Consider the following 23,903-nt stretch of genomic DNA (forward strand, 5'->3'; position numbering starts at 1 on the left):
GACATGCTCAAAAAAAACCTACTTCAGCCAGCCAGCTTCCTAGCAGGGAACATGGCTTCACATTCCTGTTTGCTATTTGAGGATTGCTTGATGGCTTTTTTCTTTTTTTTTTTTTCTTGTTGGTTTCAAACTTGACACACCAAAGAAAGGCTAAAACCTGGGGAACATTTCTTGCCACTTAAATAAATTTTTATCACAATGCTAAAAGCATGTTAACAACTTTCCTTTGGATTATTTACAGAATACATGGCACTGTTTAGTAAAAGAACTGAATAAAATGGTGTGGTAATCTAAACAGGGAAGTTAAAGTTAAAGAATCTCTACAATCCTGGGTTTATAAATTGACAGGGTCAGCTAAGGTCTTCATCATTAGGTACAGATCAGTGCAGATGGTAAAGGGCAAATATATTTTTAAGCAAGTTGGAAAGTTCTATTTTGCATCTTTATTAAAGTGATGATTAGGGCTATGGCTAGCCCTTTTTTTATGCTGCCTAGATCCTTTTCTATGATGATTTTTGCAGAGTAGCTGGTGATGTTTTTCTGTGCCTCATACAAAGGTGTACACACATTTTGGTGGCTTTCATAAAATACTGATGTCTACATGGAAAAAGCATGGAAGAAAGAAGTAGTAAGCCAAATATTAGCTAAAATATCCCATTTTGCTTCTCCCAAGAATTCTGGCACATCCTCCCTATATAAATGACATGAAATAGGATTTTGAAAGTGTAAAAGAAAAATATCTGAGTGGCCAGTAGGCCCTTATACTCTGTACCCATAAAAATCAATTCAGATCAGCCACATTATAAGCTCTTCATTGTTTTCAGGAAAACCTGAGCAGTCTTATTATAAAGCTTTCCAATATCCTGCTTGCCAAGCATGCTTCTCAGAGCTCCCACCACTGGTACACTCTACAGCTTAACCACAGAGAATTCCACATTCTGATACAGCCACTTCCAATCATAGGCATAAACATTTGGTAATAACTGTGCCTCTGCTCTCAGAAAAGCTAACAGGTATTAATAGAGATTCATCAGCAATAGAAGAATGCAAAACACCTCAATTAGCATCTCAATAACTAGAAAGATAGTCAAAGGTTTAGCCGAAGAACACAAAATGATCACCTGCATTTAGAACTCAGAATAGTTACAAATTAAACTAACAAACATTTTGCAAAATTATGCTGTCATTTTAAATTACATAGTCTGATGTATTTCCTATTTTAGCTTCAGCAGACTGATCATCAGCATTTATTTTTGTGGTTTAGTACAGATGGCTACTTCAGAAGTCTTTGGCTTCTGGATTTAATTCTAAACAAACTAAAAAATAAGAACAAAGAGCTGCCCAGCCATCCAGTGAGATACATCTATTACTATGCTAAGTACCTGTAGATTGAATTCAGAGTTTAGAAAATTAGACTGAATTTGGAGTTTACCCTTTGGGTTTTGTTGACCAAATACAGATTTAGATGCTTTAAATGTTTCTTTCACAGTCTAAGGCACCAGATTGTAAATAAGCCTGTCAAACTAAATATCACAGAAGTGTTCAGAGATGCACAAGTAATTTAATCATAGTTGTGCTAAAATGTTACAAATCCTACCCAGAAATGTTTTTTCGACATAAGGAAAATGGAAACAGAACAAGGCATCATCCTGTTCTATAAAGGAAAGTGTGTCACAGAATACTGACTGTAATAATAACTCAGAAGCAGAGGGGTGTCATGTTCTGTTTATAAAGGGTAAGTATATCACAGAAGATTCACTTTTGGAAGACTTGAAAAACCTCTCATGGTTCTGTAAGATAAGAATGAATTAACAGACCTGTGCTCCTTGTCTTCTACTGCAGTTGATTTCTTAAACACTCTGAACTGTGACTTTTTTTGTCCTTGTTTTCTCCTACAGTTAATTTGCCACACCTGTTCACTGTTTGGCCCTTCACTGTCCAGGTTTTTGAGCTCTTCCAATTTGGTCACTCATCCTCAGCAGGGTTTGTTAGTTTTTGTAGGCTTCATTTCCATCAATCATGTTATTACAAAGAAACTTCATAATAAAGCACTTAAAAGATGTTATTTCAAAGTTCTTGTCTATTTGAATTTCACTCTTAAAGTCAACAAAAACTCTAATCAAGCCTTTGTGTGCTCTTAACATGACAGTTTTGTCAGAGGTTGCAAAAAAGGACTTCAATATCTATTTCCATTCCTTTCATGGCCCTTTAGAAATGGAACAGTCCCCACTCTCTTCTAACTTCCATTCATGTTAGAAAGTTTAGGATGGGTATCACTATGCCAGCCCTTCTCATCCTAGAATTACTCACTCAGCACTATTTCTGCTGCATGTGCACTGACTGCCTTTGTACTGGCATGGATTTGCCTTTGCAATGCTTGGATGATCATTTTCTGGGTAGTTACTTGAGTCAGCTAGATCAATTGTTGGAATTCTGAAGAATGTATTTTATGTTTGAAGAACCCAGTAAGTATTATGTGCAATTGCCAGTAATTTTTGCCACGATGATAACTGGCTGGTTTCACCCATCTTAGAGATGAAAATAAAGATGTATGCTTCTCACTAAGGCTTTTGGGCAGACAAGGGCTCACTTCCACTTCTCCTGAATGGAAATACTCTTAGTGAAAACATTCTCAACAGTTTTGACAACATCTAAACCTATGAAACGTGTTAATTTGAAAAATATGAAAACCCTGCATCTCAAAGCAGGTTTGTGAAAGGCCTGGATCGCAAAGCTCCTCCTTCACCCAAGAAAAACAGGGTTTAATCATTAAGGATGCTATCAAGCTCTACTGCTCTCAGATAACAAAATTGATATTAAAATTCTTCTTGGTCTAAGAACACCTCAAATCAATAGCTAATCCTCTGAAATACATTAATGTTTGGTAGCATGAAAAATAAACCATGATAAATAAACTATGTGAAAACCATTTCCTAAGAAAACTTGTAAATTGATAATCCTAGATTCACACTTTTTAAGCAAATTCTAAAGCAATGGGAAAACACTTTGTTCTAAACTAGGCATTTGAAATGAATCCCTTGCTTTTTAGCTGTGCTCAGTGCCTTGTACTGAAATGTGTAACCTAATTTGTTACTAAGGCAAACGTGGAAGAGGACCTGTTTCAAATATGCATCTGAAAATATGCTACTATTCACACAACAATTTTCTCCTGAGTTTAGGGTAGCAATAACAATTATTGCAAGGGCAGAGCTGATCATGCTTTTGCACATGTGTGCTAGACAAATAAATCAGTGCCAAATACATTTATGTAACACTTTGAGCTAAGTAGTGTTTTGTAGAATTGCAATGTCAAAAAATTTAATAATAAAGAGTATTAACTACTTATATATGTTCAAGAAACACAGGTGGTGAAAATAAATGTTTTTTTCTGACCATTTTAAGGCCTGATTTCTTCCAGCACTGAGAGAGATATGGACAGATTCCATATTCTGATTTAATATATGGATTCAATAAATAACTCAGAGGAAGGTTTTGGAATAAACAGGCCTACAGCTTTTATTATGAACAGATAGGAAATGGCTCACCCAATCTTCTAAGTTCATTTTTGTAATAAAAGAGATTCAGAGTCACTGCACAGGAACTGGCAGTGAATCATAAACACAAGGCAAGTAAACTCAGTCTTTCCACAGCAAAATTTATTAATTCCTAATAATAGTGATTTACAAAAGAGCACTTTCACAAAATCCTGCCAGTTATCTTCCCTACCTATCCTCAACTTTTTTTTACCCTGTAATTTTAACAATTTCTATATTGAGATTTGTTTAACATGAAAACCACAGCAAATAACATCTGCAAGATTCTGTAAAAAAATCTATGATTCTAATTAGGACAAGACCAGTATGAATGGTAAAACTGAGCTCTGAGGGAGCCATTCATAGTATAGAAAAGACAAAAATGTTTCACTAAATATGACCTAAATTTAATGGACCAGTCAATATACCCCAAAACTTCTCCAGATTTGCTAACCTAAATGGCATCCAAGTGGCTTCTCCATTTTGTTGGGATAATAGCAGATAAACAGGGAATTAATTAAAGCTTTTACACAGTAATTGTAAAATTTGAATTTTATACTTGAATTTAATTTAATTAAATTTGGGGAATTGAGGTATGTTGTCCTACATACCCCAACTGAAGAAGCAGAGTAATATGAACAAATACTGCATTTTCAGGGCTAGGATGCCTTGATAGATATTAGTTCTCTGCCAGTAATATAAACTACATGGAAAATTCATTTAAATGGCAGCTTAAAATTTGTTATGAAAGAAACCATAAGTAATGTACAATATCCCTCATAAACAATGCAGCTAAGTGAGGACTCCTTCAGTGTTCTGACTTCTTGCTCTCATACTATCATAACTTTTTGATTTACACTTTTTGGCATGAGAAGAGAGCTTTTGTTCACTAAAATCTCTACTTCTAATTGAAACACGTTTTATTCAAAATCAAACACTAAGTTTGGAATTCCAGTGCATGAAATTTAACTTACTGAAATTATTCTGTTTTGAAATTATATCCTCCCAGAGTCAAAAAGAACTAGGTATAGAAGAGCTTCTGCAGTTTTTGTAGCAGTTTTCAAATGTATAGATAAAACAAATTATAGATTGTTTTCATGTGTTAGCTGGAACTGTAAGGGCTAATTTTCAAATTATTTGAGATGGGAAATAAGAACTGATGTGATAGAAGTAAAAAGAGTTTAAAGTCTTAAGGTATAGCCTACTTGTCATCAGCTACCTTTCATGACTTTTATAGAGTGCAGTTTATAGCTAATAGAAATTACATAAGTGTCTTAAAATTAAATTCTTAAACCTTGTCAATATTTTGCTAGTTTATTGAGGGGGAAGAGAGGGAAAAATATGTGAAGTGAGCTGTGATAAAATCTATAGAAAAGGTAAAATGAGAAAAAATAACACAGAGAAAAGCAGTAGAAGAGACAGACCTGAGTTTGTTCTCCTTGATGATTCCGCTTCTTCTGTGATCACATCGTGTAATGTACAGACATAGACAAAGGAGATGGGCGTGAGAGGATGTATTCAGAAGGTTAAAACTGACACTGAGGGAAAGGGCCAAAAATTGTTTTAGAGAGAAGTCTGCAGAGCAGAGTTAGTGAGTGGAGAAAAAAAAAAAAAAAAAGACACTAGAAGAAAAAAGAAAGCTGAGAAAGAAGTGGTTAAACTACTGTTATTGGAAAAGAACAGGAAAGACAGAGTTAGTATAGAAGCTGAGGAAATAATAAAAGTTATAATTGACAGCAAAGTCAATCCCTGTAATGATGCTGAAGAAAAAGCTGGATAGCAAAAGGTATGTTAACTAGCATAAATACTTTTGATCATGACTGTTCATTTTTTTGAATGTTATCTACTTGAATGCAAATATTATTTTTTCTCTTTCAAGTATTGAACACTCAGTTTAATGTTCAAGGGACTTCTGTTGTTAGATTTTTCAATTATTAAATTATTGTAATTTATGCTGAACCAAACTTCAGATACCCAAAACAGAAAATAATTTTTTTTTTTTTGCAAATGTATGTACAAGCTCAGACATTTCAGAATCCACATAACACACTCTGGAAAGGACTGCATTATTTTAATGCTCTGCCAAAGGCAAAATTATCAAGACCAAAATACAGAACGTGTGAAAAGAGAATGTATAGCTATTAACTCTCATGGTCAGCTCAGAATACTTTTCCAGAACTAATGTTGGTCTCATCTCACACAAGTCTGTTACTACAAATGCATGCAAGTCAAATGCCAAAGCAACTATCTCATCACTTATATTGTTACTTCGCATTCAAAAGCACACTGCCATTTTAGACATGGAAAACATTTGAGGGACAGTGTCTGCTATGTACTGAAAATCTATTTGTAGCAAAAGAATGGGAGGAATTCGTCTTGAAAAGTAATAACAATTAAAAAGAACTTTGAAGCCACAGGTGCTAGCAGAACAAATGCTTTCTCCCCAAAATCATCAGAAATAGAAAAAAAAAATCTATAAGCTTGGTCAAATTTCAACATGCAGTTTTCTAATAAGTCACAAATCACTGCTCAAAAATTATTAATGCTGAAGATACTAGATAAAGAAGTCCAGAAAGTTTTACACACCACAAAAATATCTGTAATTTTTTCATCATTTTACAGTCAATATCAATATACCATTGAAAAAATGCAAAATTAGAATAAGCAACATAAATCAGTAAAACAAAATTAAAGACAACACCGAATTTTATCTGATAACCATTGTCTTCTGTACTTCAACAATGTTATATTATAGTGTTAGATTATATTTCAATCTACTATCAAATGCCAAGACATTACCAAAGTTGTTGCAAAACCAAGCAGCTTGAAATGTACATAATTAGAATGCATTTTTAGGCAATTAAATTTGCTTGCAGAATGAACACATATTAGAGCTATATATAAGATATGTAGTGTGAAAGCACAGCAGCTGTAGTTTTGACAAAGGTTGCTAAGTTTTTGCATGTTAAAAAAACAATAATGGAGTATAAATATTTTTTTATCTGCCAAGTACAAAGAATCCATTGGAAGAAATACAAATAAGCAAATAGAAAGATCTACTTCTCCACATCATGTTACACTCATACTAATATAATGTAGCTATAGTTGCTGTAAGTGCTAAATACATAAATAAATCATTTTTTAGCACCACCAAAACACAGCTAAAAGTATTCAAAATGTTCTGAAAATATTTGGATTACTTATGTATAACCCTGAAGTGAGCATTCCTACTAATAGCAAAAGCAGTTATTAGAAAGTCTCTACCAAGACCCCCACTCCTTGGTTGATTTTTTTTAATATCCATAAGAATTAGTAGCTTTGAGACATATACTGCAGTAAGAGAAATCCTTCTCTATAAATTTTCAAAGTATTGAATCATGTTATTTCCAAACTTGGAACATGTCTGGTAAGATAATGCAAGGTATTCTAGTAATGCCAGACAAACACAACTGAATAGCAAGAAAGTCTCTGAATATTTTAGGATCAAATTACCAGTATTTACATGCATATCAGTCACATATACCAATACTTTTTTAAAATAGCCTTTTTAAAAGTCCTCATGCAAAGTATTTGTTATGAAAAAAATTTACATTTCAAAGTGGCAAACAAAAACCATTCATAATTACAAATATTTTTCAGTTTTAGATTTTTACTTATCAAACATATTAGAAGAATATTTCTAATAGAAGCCAGAGGGGAAAAAAAGATAATAGTTGTTGTCTCACTGTGGATACCTGACCAACTGCTACCTCATCTGTTGAGATAAATGGATTATAATATTTTTGTATTTATTGTTGGAAATATTAAAGAATTCGTAGAATTTGTGGCATGACAATGCACCAACTTCTTCCAAATAATGATGTGAAGAAGAAAGTACTAACAGACTGATTAATTTAAAAACAGTACAACTTATGTGAATCACTTTTTCCCTTGATTAAGGCACCATGCCAGAAATCTCAAACAATAGTGTGAAAATTCTCTGGTTTTGTAGCTTTTAATCTACAAAATAATACTTTTGATAGAAATACGTTTAAATGTAAGAATAAAACAATGTCACCAATTCTATTAAATTTACATCATGTATATAGTCAGTCTTCATTTGTAGTTATTGCTTTTTTTTTGTGGAACCATCATTTATTTTCACCAATTGTTCATCTCAATGTATGTGAGTAGTATGTATAAGGTTATTATATGCAGATTTAGAAACAGATGATAATCTCAATAAATAAACATAAAAAGTTAACAAAAACTTTAAGTCTGAAACCTGCCCAAAATAAGTACCATTTCTTTTATTATGCTTAAACATAGAACTGTTCATTGTAAGTAATGTCACCCATTGAAGAGAAGCATTTAGGAACTCAGTGTTCAAAAATTGTTACATGGCAAACACACCCAACCAAAATTCCTAAAGCAGCAAAGGACAGAGAGATATAAGTTAATTACTGGCTTTTTTTTTCCCTCAAGAGTTTTCTTCATTTCATTTTTATCTTTTCCTAAGAACCAAAGATCTTGCACTGCAAGCAGAAGCTCAGATTTGTAAAGTCTCATTTCTGGACACTCCTCATAAAATATGATCTGCGATGTACAATCAAATAAGCATCATCTTAAAACATGGAAGAGACTCTAAGACAGAAATGCTCCATAGAGTCTGTATGTTCCATAATTATATGTCATTAATCTGTATGAGATTAGACCTGATGACTGATATAATACATTTAGCTCTCAGGTAAGATATCCCCTGACATTATTCTAACTCTGCAATGCTAGGGATACATATATACAAGAGTAGATAGAAAAGCTAAGAGTACAAATATTTGTTAGCAGAAGATGTAGATGAAAAGGCCATTTCACTACATTGAGATGTGAAAAAAAATCAGTATTACTTAATATTCTCCAAAAGCATTAAGCCACAATTAGATACAGAGCCTGTCCCACACTTCTGAACTTCTTAATGAGGTAGTTCCCTCTTAGTCAGAGTTCTTTACCTTAAAGCATAAACCTAAACACACAAAATAGCATCTGTATACTGGATGTATGCTGACATTTTAACTCAAAAATGCAGCAAGAAAATACAGGAAAGACTAAAGCAATATATTTAATTCTACAATTACATAATATAGACTATATGTAATACACACTACATAAAAACACAATAGGTAAAGACAGTAAGTATGAAAAATCTTACTCTTATCCAAAGACAAGGATAGTAGAGACAATAGTAGAAAATAGCAGAAGGAATTGTAAATATTCTCAGTATCATAAAATCTCTAATTCAAATTAAACAAAGTAGATTGCATATCTTTCATAAATCTCAAAAGATAAACTAAATGAAGAATCCAGAGAGAGTTTTTATTGTTTTGCTTCTCTGAGTAAAGTTCACATGGTAATTTTATAAGGGGGGAAAAAGACAAAATACTAACATTTCAAAATATTAATGCACTATAGTTACACATTGGATTGGAATTATTATGAATCCTGAGAAGGCAATTAATTCTCTCTCTCTCTGCCCTACCCTTACTTTGCCTTTTCCAACTAATTTCTAACTCTTTTCCAACTCTATTTTCCAACTCTTTTCTCCCTTTCTATAATTTTCAATCTCTCATACTGTGAATTCTGACTACAAACTTCTATTGAAATAAACACAATTTTGAATGATTTTGGACTACTGTTTTCACACTACAACTGAATTCATGGTAATGGAAAAGCTACAATTAGTTTTCATTACATAACATTAGATTTGTGAAAGTCTTTGTCTATGCAGGTGTCATGGCACAGTCCTACCCATGAGAGAGACTTAAATGTTCCACAGATAAAAATAAGCATGATTCCCTTTAAATGGAAAGCAAATCTACCCATATAAAGACTTATCATTTTTAAGTATACATTAACTTTATATTTTCTGATGTGTTTAACCTACCATTGCTATGATTTCTCTAAGACTTTCTTTTACTTCCATATTACAGAAATATGTCTTTCCCCAAAATAATTACAAGGACACTCAATTTTTACTTAATTCCACTCCAAGACTTATAAATCCATTTTAACCACCCTGTGTTCTTTTGTTCAATAATGTTAATAGATGTTCAGCACTTTCTCACCGTTCTGTTCTTCAACTGCTCATTGGAAATCAAAAGTTTCTGTTGTAAAGGTTGGATATTTGATGACACTGCAATGTGCTCAACAGCCAGTGATAATGAAACCATTACAGGAGTGTTTCACATAATAGCCATCAAATCTACTACCTCTCTGTAGGAAAAACAGGGGAAAGCCAATCCTCTTCTTTGCTACCCTACAAAGGCAGTTTCTGTATTGTCACCTCTGGATGGAGACACAGGTTGCTAGGCTGTATTCAGCTTCCAATATTTTGGATCGTGAAATGGAACAGAAATGAGTATCTCTGCCATGGTACCCTAAACTATGTCCTTTTACCATTTTAATTACTTTGATGGGGTCAAAAGACACTAGCGATGATACTGATGAAAAGAATTTCTTTTTAAGAAAAACAGTATCCTGCCTAGTTTTATCCGTATCAGTACAGGACACATTCTCTACATACAACCTTCTTTTCCAACTTCTTCTCTTAAGGCCTCATATATAAAATGCAAAACCACGTGAAAATGTTTGCCTCCTGTATTTCTTTTTCTTTTCTTTTCACTGAAAAACAAAATCTGATTAGAGGACCAGAGTTTTATTCACTTTCTTTCAAATACCATCTATTCCAGCTCAGACGCAGTGGTGAGTGCTGAAGGTACTTAATAATCTCAGGGATGAACAAGTAACTGTTTCTCATGCTTTTTGATGTAGTGGTGTCTAGAATGCAGTATTCTCTGACAGAGTACTGACATCAGTTAAAGGAAGGGGACAGATTCAAAATATAGCTTGAATTTTTATTCTATGCTTACCTATGAATCTGCAGTTTTACCCTTCCAATCCTTCAAAATCTTTACATAAATAAAACTGAATCTTTGAAATATGCTTAACACTAATTCTGCAAATTTCATCAGAACTTAAAATTTTAAAACACTGTTAAAAAAACCCATCACTTTGGTTTCTGATATTCAGGAAGAGAAATCTTATCATCAACTTCTATTGAAAAGTCTGCAACACAAGAATAATTTTGCTATGTAATTTAATGACCTTCAATTCCCCTCCAACAAATTTGCTAATCCCATTTCCAGTCATGCATATTTCTATAATATTAATGCTTTACAAGGTACAGTATTACTGCTATTTTTCTGGGGTTTGAAATCACTTTTGTTATCTATTCATTTGCTCACAGATCTCAATTCTGCACTCATGGTACTCATGTAATCAATGCCTATTTGTTCTCCCAGGTTTTCTTAGCTATACTACTGCCATGGCTATTTCCATGGCACTGGTTAGGTTAAATTCTTAACAGACAAAATGCACTTAAAGACAGTATAAGGTTTCATAACAGATCAAATCAGAAAATTCATCAACAGGTGAAAAGGCAATCAAAACTGGGGAATATGAGGTGTCCCTATTCCTTCTTGCCTCCATTGCACCCTCTGAATTCAGGAACTAAGTTTCATTAGTATCTCTTCACTGTCTTCTGTGCAGACCCAACATTTAGAGCATTCACAGATGAAAGAAGGTGCAGTCCTGTGCAGAGGGTAAATCCTAAATTGTAAGGGTTCAAGGAATTTGAAGCTTCCTTAGGTAGCTTCTGTCAGGCTGCATCACGATTAGATCATGGTCATACATACAATACAACTCAACATCCAGACGTGAGTACAATGTTGTGGCACCTTCTTCTAGATGTCCTGACTGCTATGCCTTGAAAGGTAACTGAAATGATACAGGGATGTCTATAGGGAACAGTGGTGTGCACACATGGCAGATTATGCCAGTCCTGGAAGTTGCATTACTCCACTCCTACCGCGGAAGTACATAAAGCTCTTTGAAAGATTCAGTTGGGAAAAGCATCTGAGGCATGTAGGGATGTGCCATTTGAGGCCCATTGCAGCTTGTTCAGAAGCACCTCAACGTCTCTGCCTCGTGTATCACCACCCCATGCATTACTGATTACAAACATTACTGATAATGCAAATTAAAACAGAAGTTATGCTCTTATCAGGCATCACCCCTCACAGAAAGACTTAAGACTGTAAAGTGAAGAACAAAACTTTTACTTAACTTTTATCTATTCTAGATTTTGATAATGGTGACTGTGGCTTTCCAAACCAATTCTGACTGGAGATCACCGGTTCTCTTCCAGACAGAAAAATAGGTAGAAATCAGATGACTACCATTTTAATATACAGAACACCTGTAAAGTGAGAACTTTTTGTTGCCATATTTGATTCCGATTTCTATTCTTCTGCCTGTTTTTGTCTTTCAATTATAAGATTTTGCTCATGTTCCAAAATGTAGAATACCCCATCTAAAAAATATGGTACCCCTTTCTAAAATATGGAGAAGGTGGCCCTAAAAGTACTGCCAATAACTATAAATGAATTATATGTCTAGAACACAGTCTTAAGCCCACTTCAGCTGGAAGATGGAGTTAATGTTCCTACCTAGATACAACATAAGGGAAAAGTCAGGGCAGAGGCACTATTGTGCTCAACTCTCCCTGGAAAGACAAGAGTGTAGACACTGTATTTTGAATCTACCATGCAACAGTTAAAACAGCTAGAAAAGAAGATATATGATATTCTGATCCTGACTGTTATAAACAGCATTTGTTTTATCCTGCCACTTCTAATGCATCAAAAAGTTGGGGAACAGGAAATGCAAGGGCACATCTGGATTTTTAATACTAGGTTGTCTAATTCCTGGGTTAGAATCAAGACAGATTTCACTGGTTTTCTTCAGTTCTGAGTCTGGTACTTTCAGCTGTACAATAGTTGAACTTCAGCAAAAAGTTTGGATATTATCAGTAATATATTATAATTTAGGTGAGATTACATTATTAATTTAGGAGGTGACACAGCCAGCCAATCTTGTAAATTTTAATTTGTGCAACTGGGAGAAGGGTTGTTATTAGAGTGAGACAACTAATATGCCCAATAGAGTTATTTGCAATACAGAACTGAACCAAGATATTCTTGCAACTGAAAAATCCCATTCACTTGAGTAGATTTGATCAATCTTTAAATACAGGATGAAACCTGCAATATAAAGATCCCATTTCCCTTTCCTTTCCCTTCCCCTTCCTTCTCTCCTCCCTACATTCTCTACTCCTAAAAGTGTGCTTGCCCTTTGCAAGTGTATAAATTAATGTGATTAGGACCTTTTATTCTCTGATTGTGAAGACAGAACAACACTATTACTATCATCATCGTTATTATTACTACGTTTACATTTTATTGCTATGCATTTATAGGAACAAAATAGCTGAATAATTGAACTTGCCGTTTGGGGTGAAAAAAAGTTTATGACAGTTTTTAGTTTCGGAAGAAATCCATTTGTGTACAGAATGGAGGAAAGAAGAGATTTTTTAGATTTGAAAATTTCCAAGTATGAAGATATAAACTGCAGCTTGCATAAAAAATTACACTGGAACATTATTTGTGCCTTGTGTGATGGTGAAAGAAGGTTTCAGATTTAAGCCTGTAGAAGATTATTTTCTCACCATACATGCAGTAGATATCTTGGTTTGGTCAACTAAATAAGAATCAGCATAGATTATACTTGGATTCCTGAGGCTTGCACAAACTTATTAAGTCATAACAAAATTCAAAACTAAAAGCAAAATATGTCTAATACTGTGCCAGAACACTTCTTTTCTAATGTATGTGCATTCTAACACAATTGTTTACAAAAGCAGATCTATTTTGGCTATTCTAAAACAAAACTATATCATCTAAATGGTCTCTACATGCTAAATATTTCACACCAAAGTGAAAAAATAAGGTACATAAAGCACACACGCATTACAAAAGCATGAAATGTGGTTTTATAGTCTCATGCTTTCATGTGGTTTTCCAAACCCTGACAAACCTGTCTCAGAATGGTGTTTCTTTTTCGGCAATGGTTTGTCATCAGTTATTGTACCATTCACCTTTTTCTGCTGGTCTTCCCATGTAACTTCTAGTGTAAATCAAAAACAAAAAATCAGAAATATTATGTAACTTACATTATAATACACCTAATATCATTTGGGACAAGTCGATCTAAACAAATGTATTATCATTAACAATAAAATTTAGATTAGTTCTTAGAGGCCTGGGGTGAAGAGAATAATTACACATCTTAAACACTCTGGAACAGAACATCTTATCCAAAAGTTAGTGCCTATGTAATTTTTCAAATATTCTGCTGTCTTTAATATTTAACAACTGACATACAAAACAGGGGCTTGTTTACACAATAATGTGGTCCATTCTTAAAAATTAGTGTTCTACATTCTATAGTGTCTTACTATAGATTATAATACATATATAGCTAATAGTTTATACATAGATTATAGTATATGTATAGCTTATTACTATGGATTCTTATTATCATTGTCTTTCTGTAAGTTATAAAGGAAGTTAGAAATATTTTGGTAAAAAAGTCTATGCAAAGATATAATTAACAAAAATAACCCACCAAACAAAACAAATAAACAAACAAACAAAGAAGCAAACAAACAAAAAACCTGAACAAGCAACCATGCATGCCTAATTTAAGTTGAAAAAGTGTTTTTAACAACTAATTCAGATTTATTTTCAAAACATGGAACTTGATTTAAATTAAGTCTTTAATTTGGGCAGATTAAACTACTCAATAAGAACTTTTGCACCAATTAGTCCTGTATCTGAAACTGGCATTTCTGATGCAACTGCTCAGGAAAAGAGCTACAGACAGAATCAAGTACACTGCTCCACAGAACTACATTCTCCAGACTTCAGAGATGTTAGCATTTGGAGGTTGTCAATTTTTTTTTTACACTTTAATTCTCTTTCTTCTGACAAACTAGGTAGTTAGCATAAATACTATCAATTTTAAACCCTTTGGGATAACATGGCAAAACCAAATCTACACCAATTAACGGGAGAGATCCAATGCTCCAAGCTCCATTTTTGCATTGGGCTGTTAAGAATCTGCTTACTTTGCTTATTGTGTAAAGTGCAAAGCTCCTCACAGCCATTGCCCCCAGATGTTATCGCTTCTACAGTCACAGAAATAGCCAGCGATGGAGAATAATATGACAGATATGGAAAACATTTTTAATCTTACCAATTCAAAGTAAACTGACACAAAGTATTTTAGATTATGACAACATTACTACTACTACTACTACTACTACCACCATTATTATTATTATTATTATTATTATTATTATTATTATTATTATTATTATTATTATTATTATTATTATTATTATTAATTTTCCTTTTGCAAGAAAATGGATGGATATCTAACATTCAAAATGTAAACTTGTGAAAGTGTTATCTGTGTGCATCCTGCAGCCTTTTCTCTGTGGCTGTTAATGGTCCATATAGGCAGCTGTCCTATAAAAGGCTTCTTGGATTTTTAAAAAGGGTGGAAATGTACGTTCAAGTAGACTGTCACTGTAATGATTTCATGACACCACAGATATGCAAGCTGAAACAGACTCTATCATCTTTGAAGTACCATGTGTAGTGAGTACTAAATGAGAAATTTCAAACAGAACATTCTGTTACCAAACCATGGAAATAAAATCCTAATATGATTATTCCTAGCGAGAATGTGATTCTTTCTTTTTCTCTATGAATATACACAGTTCACAATAAAATGTTCTTTTTTCTCAAATGAGTCCAGAAATATCTTCTTAATTTGCAAATCAAAAAACTCAATGACCTTACTAAAACTACTTTTTAATTTAAGGAATAGTCACTGCTAGACAAAAATACCATTAACAGTAATTCAGGCCAAATAGTGGAGATTGTACTTAGAATTAGATAAAAAGTAGGCATAAAGTAATCCAAAGGAATTTTTCATAATATACAGCAAATAATCTAAATACGGGAGAACACTGAAGAATATCAGGAAGTCCACTGTTTTCCATGCTATTTTAATGCAAATTTTAGAAGAGACTCTCTCTCTCTCTGACTCTAGGTGAGTGTCCTTTTCAGACATCCTGGTTTAGTTCTGAACATAAAAACTGTAGTTGTCTCAGCCACCAAAGTCACTTATTATAAAAAAGTTCCCTATCAAAAGAAAAACTTTACTAAACCTTGATAATTCTTTGAGAGCTCAGCATCTAGAAAATAGTTGATCTTCTCAGTAACACTCTGTAATAACGTTTGAACTGACAAGAGTGAAGAAATAAAAATCAAATAAAAATATCATTCTTTAAATAAATACCTTTGCCTCATGTTAACCTTAAAAAGAAAAAACAACAACATTACAAAAAGCAAGACAGGCTACTGTATGTTTTTGAGGAAAGTCACAGCATGAGCATGCAGACACTTCCAGAAAAGGTTCCAAATGACCTCTTTTCTATAGCTTCAGTTAAATTTATGGCATATCAGCATTAAATTCAAATGGTCGTTTAGTTTTATCAGCAGTTAAGTACAACATTTAGATTGAGTATATGGGGTTTGGCAGTACTCCAGATCAAGTCAAAACTTCACTAACTTCTAGAATATTGCAAGAGTTTTTCTAACAATGGTTATTGTTTCAACTGAGAAATAAAAATAAATCTACCCATTGGAATTAACCAAACATTTGACCTTTTCTTCAACATTTTCTAATTTCATTTCCATTTCTATGTTTTACAAAGATGAGAAAATATGTTTTAAGGAAAGCTTAAAGGACAGCTTTCTGTTTGGGAACTAGCACAAGATGCTGATGCTTATTCAAAGTGCCAAAATGTCAGTGTTGCCCTCTAATTCTCTGGTTAGACAAATAGGTTTAGTTAAAATTGTACTTTGCACAATGTAGTTTCTAAAATCTTTTTTTTTTCCCCAAGGCAAAGCACCACCATCTATTCCCTTGTTGTTTTAACCAAAGCCAACTTTGGTCAGATAGTAAATATTGTGAAAGAAACCATACATTTTCTAGATCATCAGTCTCCTATTATCACTCTCACTTCCCATAACATAAACTTTATCCTGTCATCTGTTGTGATAATCAGCTTTGACTTATGTATAAAGAGAGATGAAAAAATATTAAATATTTATCCAAAAAGATCTTATGTAGATTACATAAAATATGGGATTCTTGAGTCAGAGTATTTCAACCAGCTGGTGCACCTTTAGGGCTAGAAGGATTTGACAGGTGCCCACTGCAGATTTTTCCCACCAGGATGAAATGGACAATCTTTAGATGCAGTTGTTTCTTTAGATTGAATTGTTGCACCTACACAGCACAGTGAATAATGCAGCTGGGGTGACACTTGGTGTTGTGCCATTCCCTGTGAGAGTGACACTCACCTGTGCTGCCTGGGAGAGGGGGCCTGGTGTGCTCCAGCACACAGAGTCAGGTACAACCTCAGCATTTCTTACACTTTTTTTAGAATATTAGATTAGTTTGGAATATTTAATATGAAAAAAATTTAAAATGTGGAAATAATATATTAGAAGAATAGTTGCATATTTCAGCTTTTCTGAATTTCTAACCATGACAGCTTAGCACCAGGAATGTTGCAGTTGAATTGGAAATGGTGCAGCAAACTGCAGAAGTACAAGATGATGCAGCAAAATACCAGATACTAATGATGAGGATTTCTCTTATGCCAATACTTGCCTCCCCTCTTCTTTCCTCAATACTACAACCAGTAATAGTGTTTCTCACAACTACCCTTCACTTGAAACATATTTTTATATTTTCTCTTTTACTGGATTGTCTTTTTTTTTTTTTTTTCAATTAAATCCACTTCAGGTTTTATCTTTTTTTCAGCACCTAACATTTCCGGGAACCAATTTTTATCAGTGCATTTCTAGTTTTAGACTTGAAGTCTTCTCTTTTTCATTAGGACGTACTTAATTTAGTCATCTTTTTCTGCAAATGAAAAGTATTAAAAGTACTCAGAACTTCTTTCTATTTTTAATTTTATATGAAGAATGCTCAGAAAGAAATTATGTTATTAATAATATATGGTGACAACTACTGTAAAAATAAGTCAAAAGTGGATTTGGCTAGTGCTTCTTAAACCAATGCAGCACAATAGGAAGTCATTAAAACTGTGGGATAAACTGTCAAAAGATGAGAAACTGTTTTGAATCATATACTTAAGATCTCAACTCATGCATGCAGGATGCAAGAAGAAGAATTAATTAAGACTAAATTCAGGGCATACAAGTCTTACTTTTTGCAAAACAAGGTCCGTAAGAAAATTAAAGAACATCAGTCTCTAGAGCTCACACAGAGAAAAATATTTTCAGTGTGTCAAACCTCTACTAGGGGAAAGCAAATGGCTTCAAACCGTGATGTATGAATTGTCCCAGATGTACTGAATTGTATCTGGAATGAATCCAGGCCCACCTTGCAGCACCAGTGTGCTGCTTAATGGCATCAAGGCCAAGTGACACCAAGGCGAAGTGACACAAAGTCAGCAGTCAAGATTTTATGCCAGACTGCTGATGTTCCTACACCAGAGAAACCTTCAGGTGCCTCATTAAAACAGTGTTGATGCTTCCCTACCCTGATGTAACAGGAACAAAACTCATCCAGTACCCAAAAACAACACACGTAGGAGCACAGGAGGAACACACGTAGTCTTTCTGTGACAAATACAGAACAAGACCTCCTGCCTCCCCAGCTAACCCACAGCCAACCTGAGGACATAATCTTTTACCTTCCTCTTTTGTCACAGTAACAGTTGATCTACATTTTTTTTCTCCAGCACTGGAAGAATACTTTACAGAATGTTTCTGTACCTTAGAGATCAAGGCATTTATCTGAGACATGATGATCTGTCTTTCCTTCAAAATCTTAAATGCTTCTTAACACTTTGCCCTGAGTGCTGATGAAGTATGGACAGTATAAAGGCAGGGAGGCAGGGACACACATACACATATGTACACACAACCTTCATGTGAAAATAGTTTGCAAATTAGTGCCAAATCAACCAATGAATGCTAAGAAATGTTCTAAAATTTTAAAATAAAGAAATTCTTCAATAATGGCTTATATAATGATTTTTAATGAATAGAGTGTTCCGATATGATTTCTGACATATCTCAATTATTTCTTGTTTTGGTTTAATCTTTCTTACTAAACTACATACACATTCTTCAAAAAAAGTAAAAAACAAACAAAAAAAACCCCAATACCTAAACCCTGAGCTTCATTTCCCAAGGCTGCAGTTGGAATACATCAAAAGAACTTCAGTGTAACTCATCAGGTCAGCAATAAAAAGTACTGCAACATATCTACATTTCATATTGTTGTTACTAACATTAAAAATATAATAATGCGCTGTAGATTATTCCTTACTCCAGAAATGTTTTCTTCAAGCTGACTCCAAGGCTACATTCATTATTTGTGACTGCAAATCACTTAAGTCTAGTCCAGTAGCAATCTCTTCTTATAATCTTCTCTACCTGCAAATTCAGTCAATTATATTTTAAATTCATATTTTAAATTTTTTGCTAGTGGATTTCTCTGTATGAGGAATAAATTGATTTTAATCTTCTATTCCTTATTTTTATAAAAAAAATTAGATATACTCAACCACAGTCTCAGAGAGCCCTTGTTGAAATATCAATCAATAAAGCCATAGCCTATCTTTAGCTAAAAATCAGAGTAACATCTTGCTACTTTTATAAATACAATGGATTTGTAAAACATGAAGAAACAGCAGAAAATAAATTAATCCTCCAGATGGCTGAAAAGACAACAGTCAGTTAAGGTTACATTAAACATGAGTAAATTAATATTTAGTAAAGTATATTTAAATAACACAAAGATATTATTTGTAAGCCACTACCAAGACTTTTTTTTTCCAGTACTGTTTGGGGCATGGGGAGGAGTTGTTTGTTTGTTTCACATATTTTTTCACGTTTTTAAAATACGGCAGCTTTGCTCCCTCTTCTGGTTAAATGCCTGCACCACGGCAGGCTGCGCTGGAGGGAGGTCACTCAATTGGCCCCTCTGGGACATCTGGAAGGACAGCTCCCCCAAGTCCCTCGTTTGGATAAGCACTCCGGGGGCATTTTGAAAGGACTCATTTAAGGAGGAAGAAACAACACAGAGAACCATTGAGGGAGATGAAGACACCCTGCAAAGATACCACTGTTGTTTATGCAGATTCCTGAGGCACAAGGCATAGGAGACTGGGCAGCCAGGGTCCTGGATAAGCTTCACTACACATTTGAACAGAATTCACAGAATTCACAGAATGACGAGGTTGGAAGAGACCTCTGAGATCATCAAGTTCAACCCACGCCCCAACACCTCAACTAGACCATGGCACTGAGTGCCACATCCAGTCTTTCCTTAAACGCATCCAGGGATGGTGACTCCACCACCTCACCAGGCAGACAATTCCAGACATCACTCTTTCCATTAAAACTTTTTCCTAGTATCCAACCTATATTTCCCTTGGCACAGCTTGAGATTGTGTCCTCTAGTTCTGTCAGTTGCTGCCTGGAGAAAGAGACCAACCCACACCTGGCTACAGCCACCCTTCAGGGAGTTGTAGAGAGTGATAAGGTCACCTCTGAGTCTCCTCTTCCCCAGGCTAAACAACCCCAGCTCCCTCAGTCGTTCCTCATAGAACTTGAAGAGTTCCAGACTCTTCACCAGCCTCGTTGCCTCCTCTGGATGTGCAGAATCGTCTCAAGGTCCTTCCCAAACTGAGGGCCCAGAACTGGACAGAGCACTCAAGGTGCAGCCTCACCTGTGCTGAGTACGGGGGAAGGATGACTCCCTGCTCCTGCTGGCCACCCTATTCCCATACAGGAATACTGGTCCTGCTTATCTCCCTTTCCCTCAGCATCCACACCTGGTATACTGAAGACCAGACACTGGGCTACATGGATTTTTAGTGAGGAACTGGTATGGGAATCCTCATACTGCTGCAATAGGTAAACACAATAAAAATCAAAATATCTTCAGAATTTAATGAATAATGAATTTTTAAAAAGAAAGAAAAAGAAAATTACAAGTAATGTCTAAAATAAATATGGAGATAAATATGGAGCAAAGAACAAGCTTCTGCTCTACACCTCTTTTCCATAGTGCCTCCTCAGTTTGCATTTCCATGCCCTGGATGTCAGGGAATACTCTGTGCATAAAAGAAAATGTGAACAGCCTACAAATTCATTCTGCAGAATGCAGAAGGTAAGATTTAGCTTGATATAGGGTTTAGTATTTTCTTTCCATGTTATTTTTATATTTATTGAAAAAGATGCAATCTTATTGTAAATCCTCAAACATTTTCTGAGCAGAAAGGTAATTTTGTATTACATGATTATATATCTCTCACAAACACACCACACAAAAAGAAAAGCTCTGCAAGGTGCTAAGATGCAGCTAAGATTGAAGCTTATGGTACCATTCTAAATTGTAAAAAAAGTCATTCTGCTCATAAAATGGGTCTGAAACTAAGCCAATAGATGTAAGCAGTAATACCAACCAATAAAGGAATTACAACAAATGGATTACACAAAGATGAAAAATACATATTTCTTTCTTCAGGAAGATCTAGGTTTTTCTGAATGTCAATTACTACTACTTAATAACATAAAAGTTTTCTTATTGCTCAAATTTGCATGGAAATTGTACATGCATCTTTACATGCAAATACTGTCTGCACCAAAAGGCCCGTTTCATTCTTCTGCATTACTTCTGAAACATTAGGTTAGTTACCAGACAAACTGTGTTTGTCTAGCAGATAAAATGACATCCCATTGTCACATACCAGCCTCAGAAATGCCATGTGGTATTGCCATGTAATTTTGAAAGATGAAAACTCAAATTTATTATAAGTAAAATTTGAAGGTATTTATGGACAAGTTAGTAGCTAGACTCTTTCTCATCTGTAACATTTCCCTGGTAGTTTTCGAGCTAAACTTGTAAAATAGCCCCCTATATCATAAGGAATTTTAGCAGAATGTAGGTTAATCAGTCTAGAGCATTTTACTGGTACTTCATTTTTCCTGGTTTGTGTTATTGTATTGTGGGGTTATTCTAATTTCACTCCTTTCCCAGCATGCAAATTGAAGTTATGTGCCTGTCCACAACTAGCACAATCTAACCAGGTCTTTACTTTATTTAGACCTTACTTTGCTTGAACTAGAATTTAATTAGAATGCAGTGTTTCTCTAGGTACTCATAACACATAGGAATATGATAAGTATTCTTACAGCCCACGTAAAACACATCCAGTATAATTTCTCATGCAAAATTCAGAAGCTGTTGTGGTCTTTTAGTGAAGTCTGGAGTCAGTGAGCCAGAGGAAGAGAAAGCACCTAGGAGACTCACAGCAGTCCTGTTCAGTAGTTCAGGCAAAGTGTAGGCCCCAATTCCACAAATCCAAATGGTCTTAGAATGGAAAAAGATGCTCGGATCAGCCATCAAGATAAGAATGCCCTCTGGCCTGACAGGAACCTGCTTGGTTTTCAAAAAGTGTATTTGAACACTGCTTCTGCAAGTCAGTTAAGCAGGTCCATCTGTCATCATTTCTTTGACTGGGGCCCCTCCGTTCTGCCTTGTTTGCCTTTCAGTCACCTAAATTCTTTAGATTGTGTCTAAACTGTACAACAGTTCCCCATGCATGGGGAAAAAAGAGTGCACAGAAAGGGCAGGACTGGGACTTGGGTCTTGTCTTGCTATAAACTCAAGACACAAATATGCTCCAGACACTTCTCAGTCTGGGAGATGAGAACTGCAAAGCATTCCTAATTCCCATAATATAGACAAAGCTGTAATGTAATCCTATAAATTTTTAAGCTTTTCATATTCCCTCACTGAAGACTGAAGGAATATGAAAAGCTTAAAATTTTGCTTTGATAACTACATCATCTTCTATGCACCCTAAATTAGGACAGTAAAGGCCAGAATTACCTGGATCCTTTTCCCACAAACTCGAATGATTAAAAGAGGTCATACAAAATACATGAAAGGGAAATGCTAAAGACCTCAGGAACATTGGAAAAGGATGACAGTTTGGGTAATAAATATTTGAAAATCAATAGTAGACACTGATCATTCTTTTGGAGAATAAGAGCTCTGCAGAAAAAAACCTTCAAAAACATAAAATGGATGCCTTATAGAACTTAATAAAAGTATGAAACAAACTATCTAAATAGAGGTTAGTAGTTTATTGTGCAATCTACATCTTTCAGGCTCTATAAGTGTATAAAATAATGGTTTTGTTGAAGAAGTGGGAGATAAACCAAGAACAAAACCAACTTTAGCCTGACGAAATCACTATTAATTGTTTTGTCAGCTTTGCCAGGTCAGTGGCAAAAGTCTTCAATCTTACTATGACTGGAATTTAAATCTTAAAAGTATGACACTGAAATATCTGGTTAGTAGCACAGATTGCAGTTAAAACAGCAAACTCTCAGATTTGAATTCATTCAGGACTATGCTGGCAGAGACACCAGAGCAAGCAAGGTGACCCCTCAGGCTGGTGACATGCCCCCTTCTCTGCAAAGGCACTCCACTTGGTCGTCTACACTTGGTATGAGAGACATTAAAAATGGTGTGGCTGTCCTTCCCAGACAAGAAACTGGCACAGGCAAAATAGAATCCCTGCTCTGCTGGTATCTGTATTCCATCTGCTAAGTTGTTCCGGGGAATAGACAGGAATGGTCCGTGACAGTGTAACTGGGTTTGTACCCCTTGCAGGCTCCTGTAGAGATGGAACTGTAAGAGTGAGTACCCAAATTTTAATAAATCCAAAACATTAACTAGTTCATATTTCATTCACTGGCAGAAGACACCAATGACACAGAATATAAATGTAATAGGGTCTTAGAAGTACATGGAAAAGTAATAACATACTTCTCCAAAATTATCTAAGCAGTTTAGAAGCATGAACTCGAATAAAACTTCAAAGTAAGCTATGGTTGTTCATTGTAACTTTCTTGTTCTAATTTTTAGATAAGAAACGTAAATCTCTGTGTTAACATTTTAGTGCTTTAAATTAAGCTTATTTCTATAGAATTTGAAAAAGAACATCAAGCAGGACTACAAACTAGAAAATAGAAATGACTGTAAATAACATAAGCCTTTCTCTAAAAGTATATGATAATGAAAATGGTCAATTTTTTCTAGTCACATTAAAAAGTGCCAAGCTTGTAAAATATCCAAGCAATGTAAAAGAATATAGACCTGGTAAAAATTGGAAGATAATGCAGACAATTTTGCAGGTGTCTGCAAACTTTATTTGGCTTCTTAGGGCAAAGCAGCCTAGGAATTCCAAAATAAGAAGAAATAGAAACCCACCCCCATAGCCAACCTGATCACATATCAGCCTAG

The 23,903-nt window shown here is 34.6% G+C and overlaps 1 protein-coding gene across 37 annotated transcripts in view; it reads right to left on the minus strand.

Annotated features, from left to right (window-relative positions):
* Positions 1-23,903, minus strand: part of RIMS2 (regulating synaptic membrane exocytosis 2) — a 444,419-nt gene that overhangs the window by 98,829 nt on the left and 321,687 nt on the right. For 13 of the 37 annotated variants that reach the window (XM_063171388.1, XM_063171358.1, XM_063171205.1 and 10 more), the window contains one exon: positions 4,958-4,990. The exons of the other annotated variants lie outside the window; for them this stretch is intronic. In XM_063171388.1, the coding sequence (XP_063027458.1) occupies positions 4,958-4,990 (33 nt within the window). The remainder of the gene's footprint in view (positions 1-4,957; positions 4,991-23,903) is intronic. 37 annotated transcript variants of the gene reach the window in all.

Source organism: Melospiza melodia, chromosome 1 (genome assembly GCF_035770615.1).
Source record: "Melospiza melodia melodia isolate bMelMel2 chromosome 1, bMelMel2.pri, whole genome shotgun sequence".
In the NCBI taxonomy this organism is placed as follows: Eukaryota; Metazoa; Chordata; class Aves; order Passeriformes; family Passerellidae; genus Melospiza; species Melospiza melodia.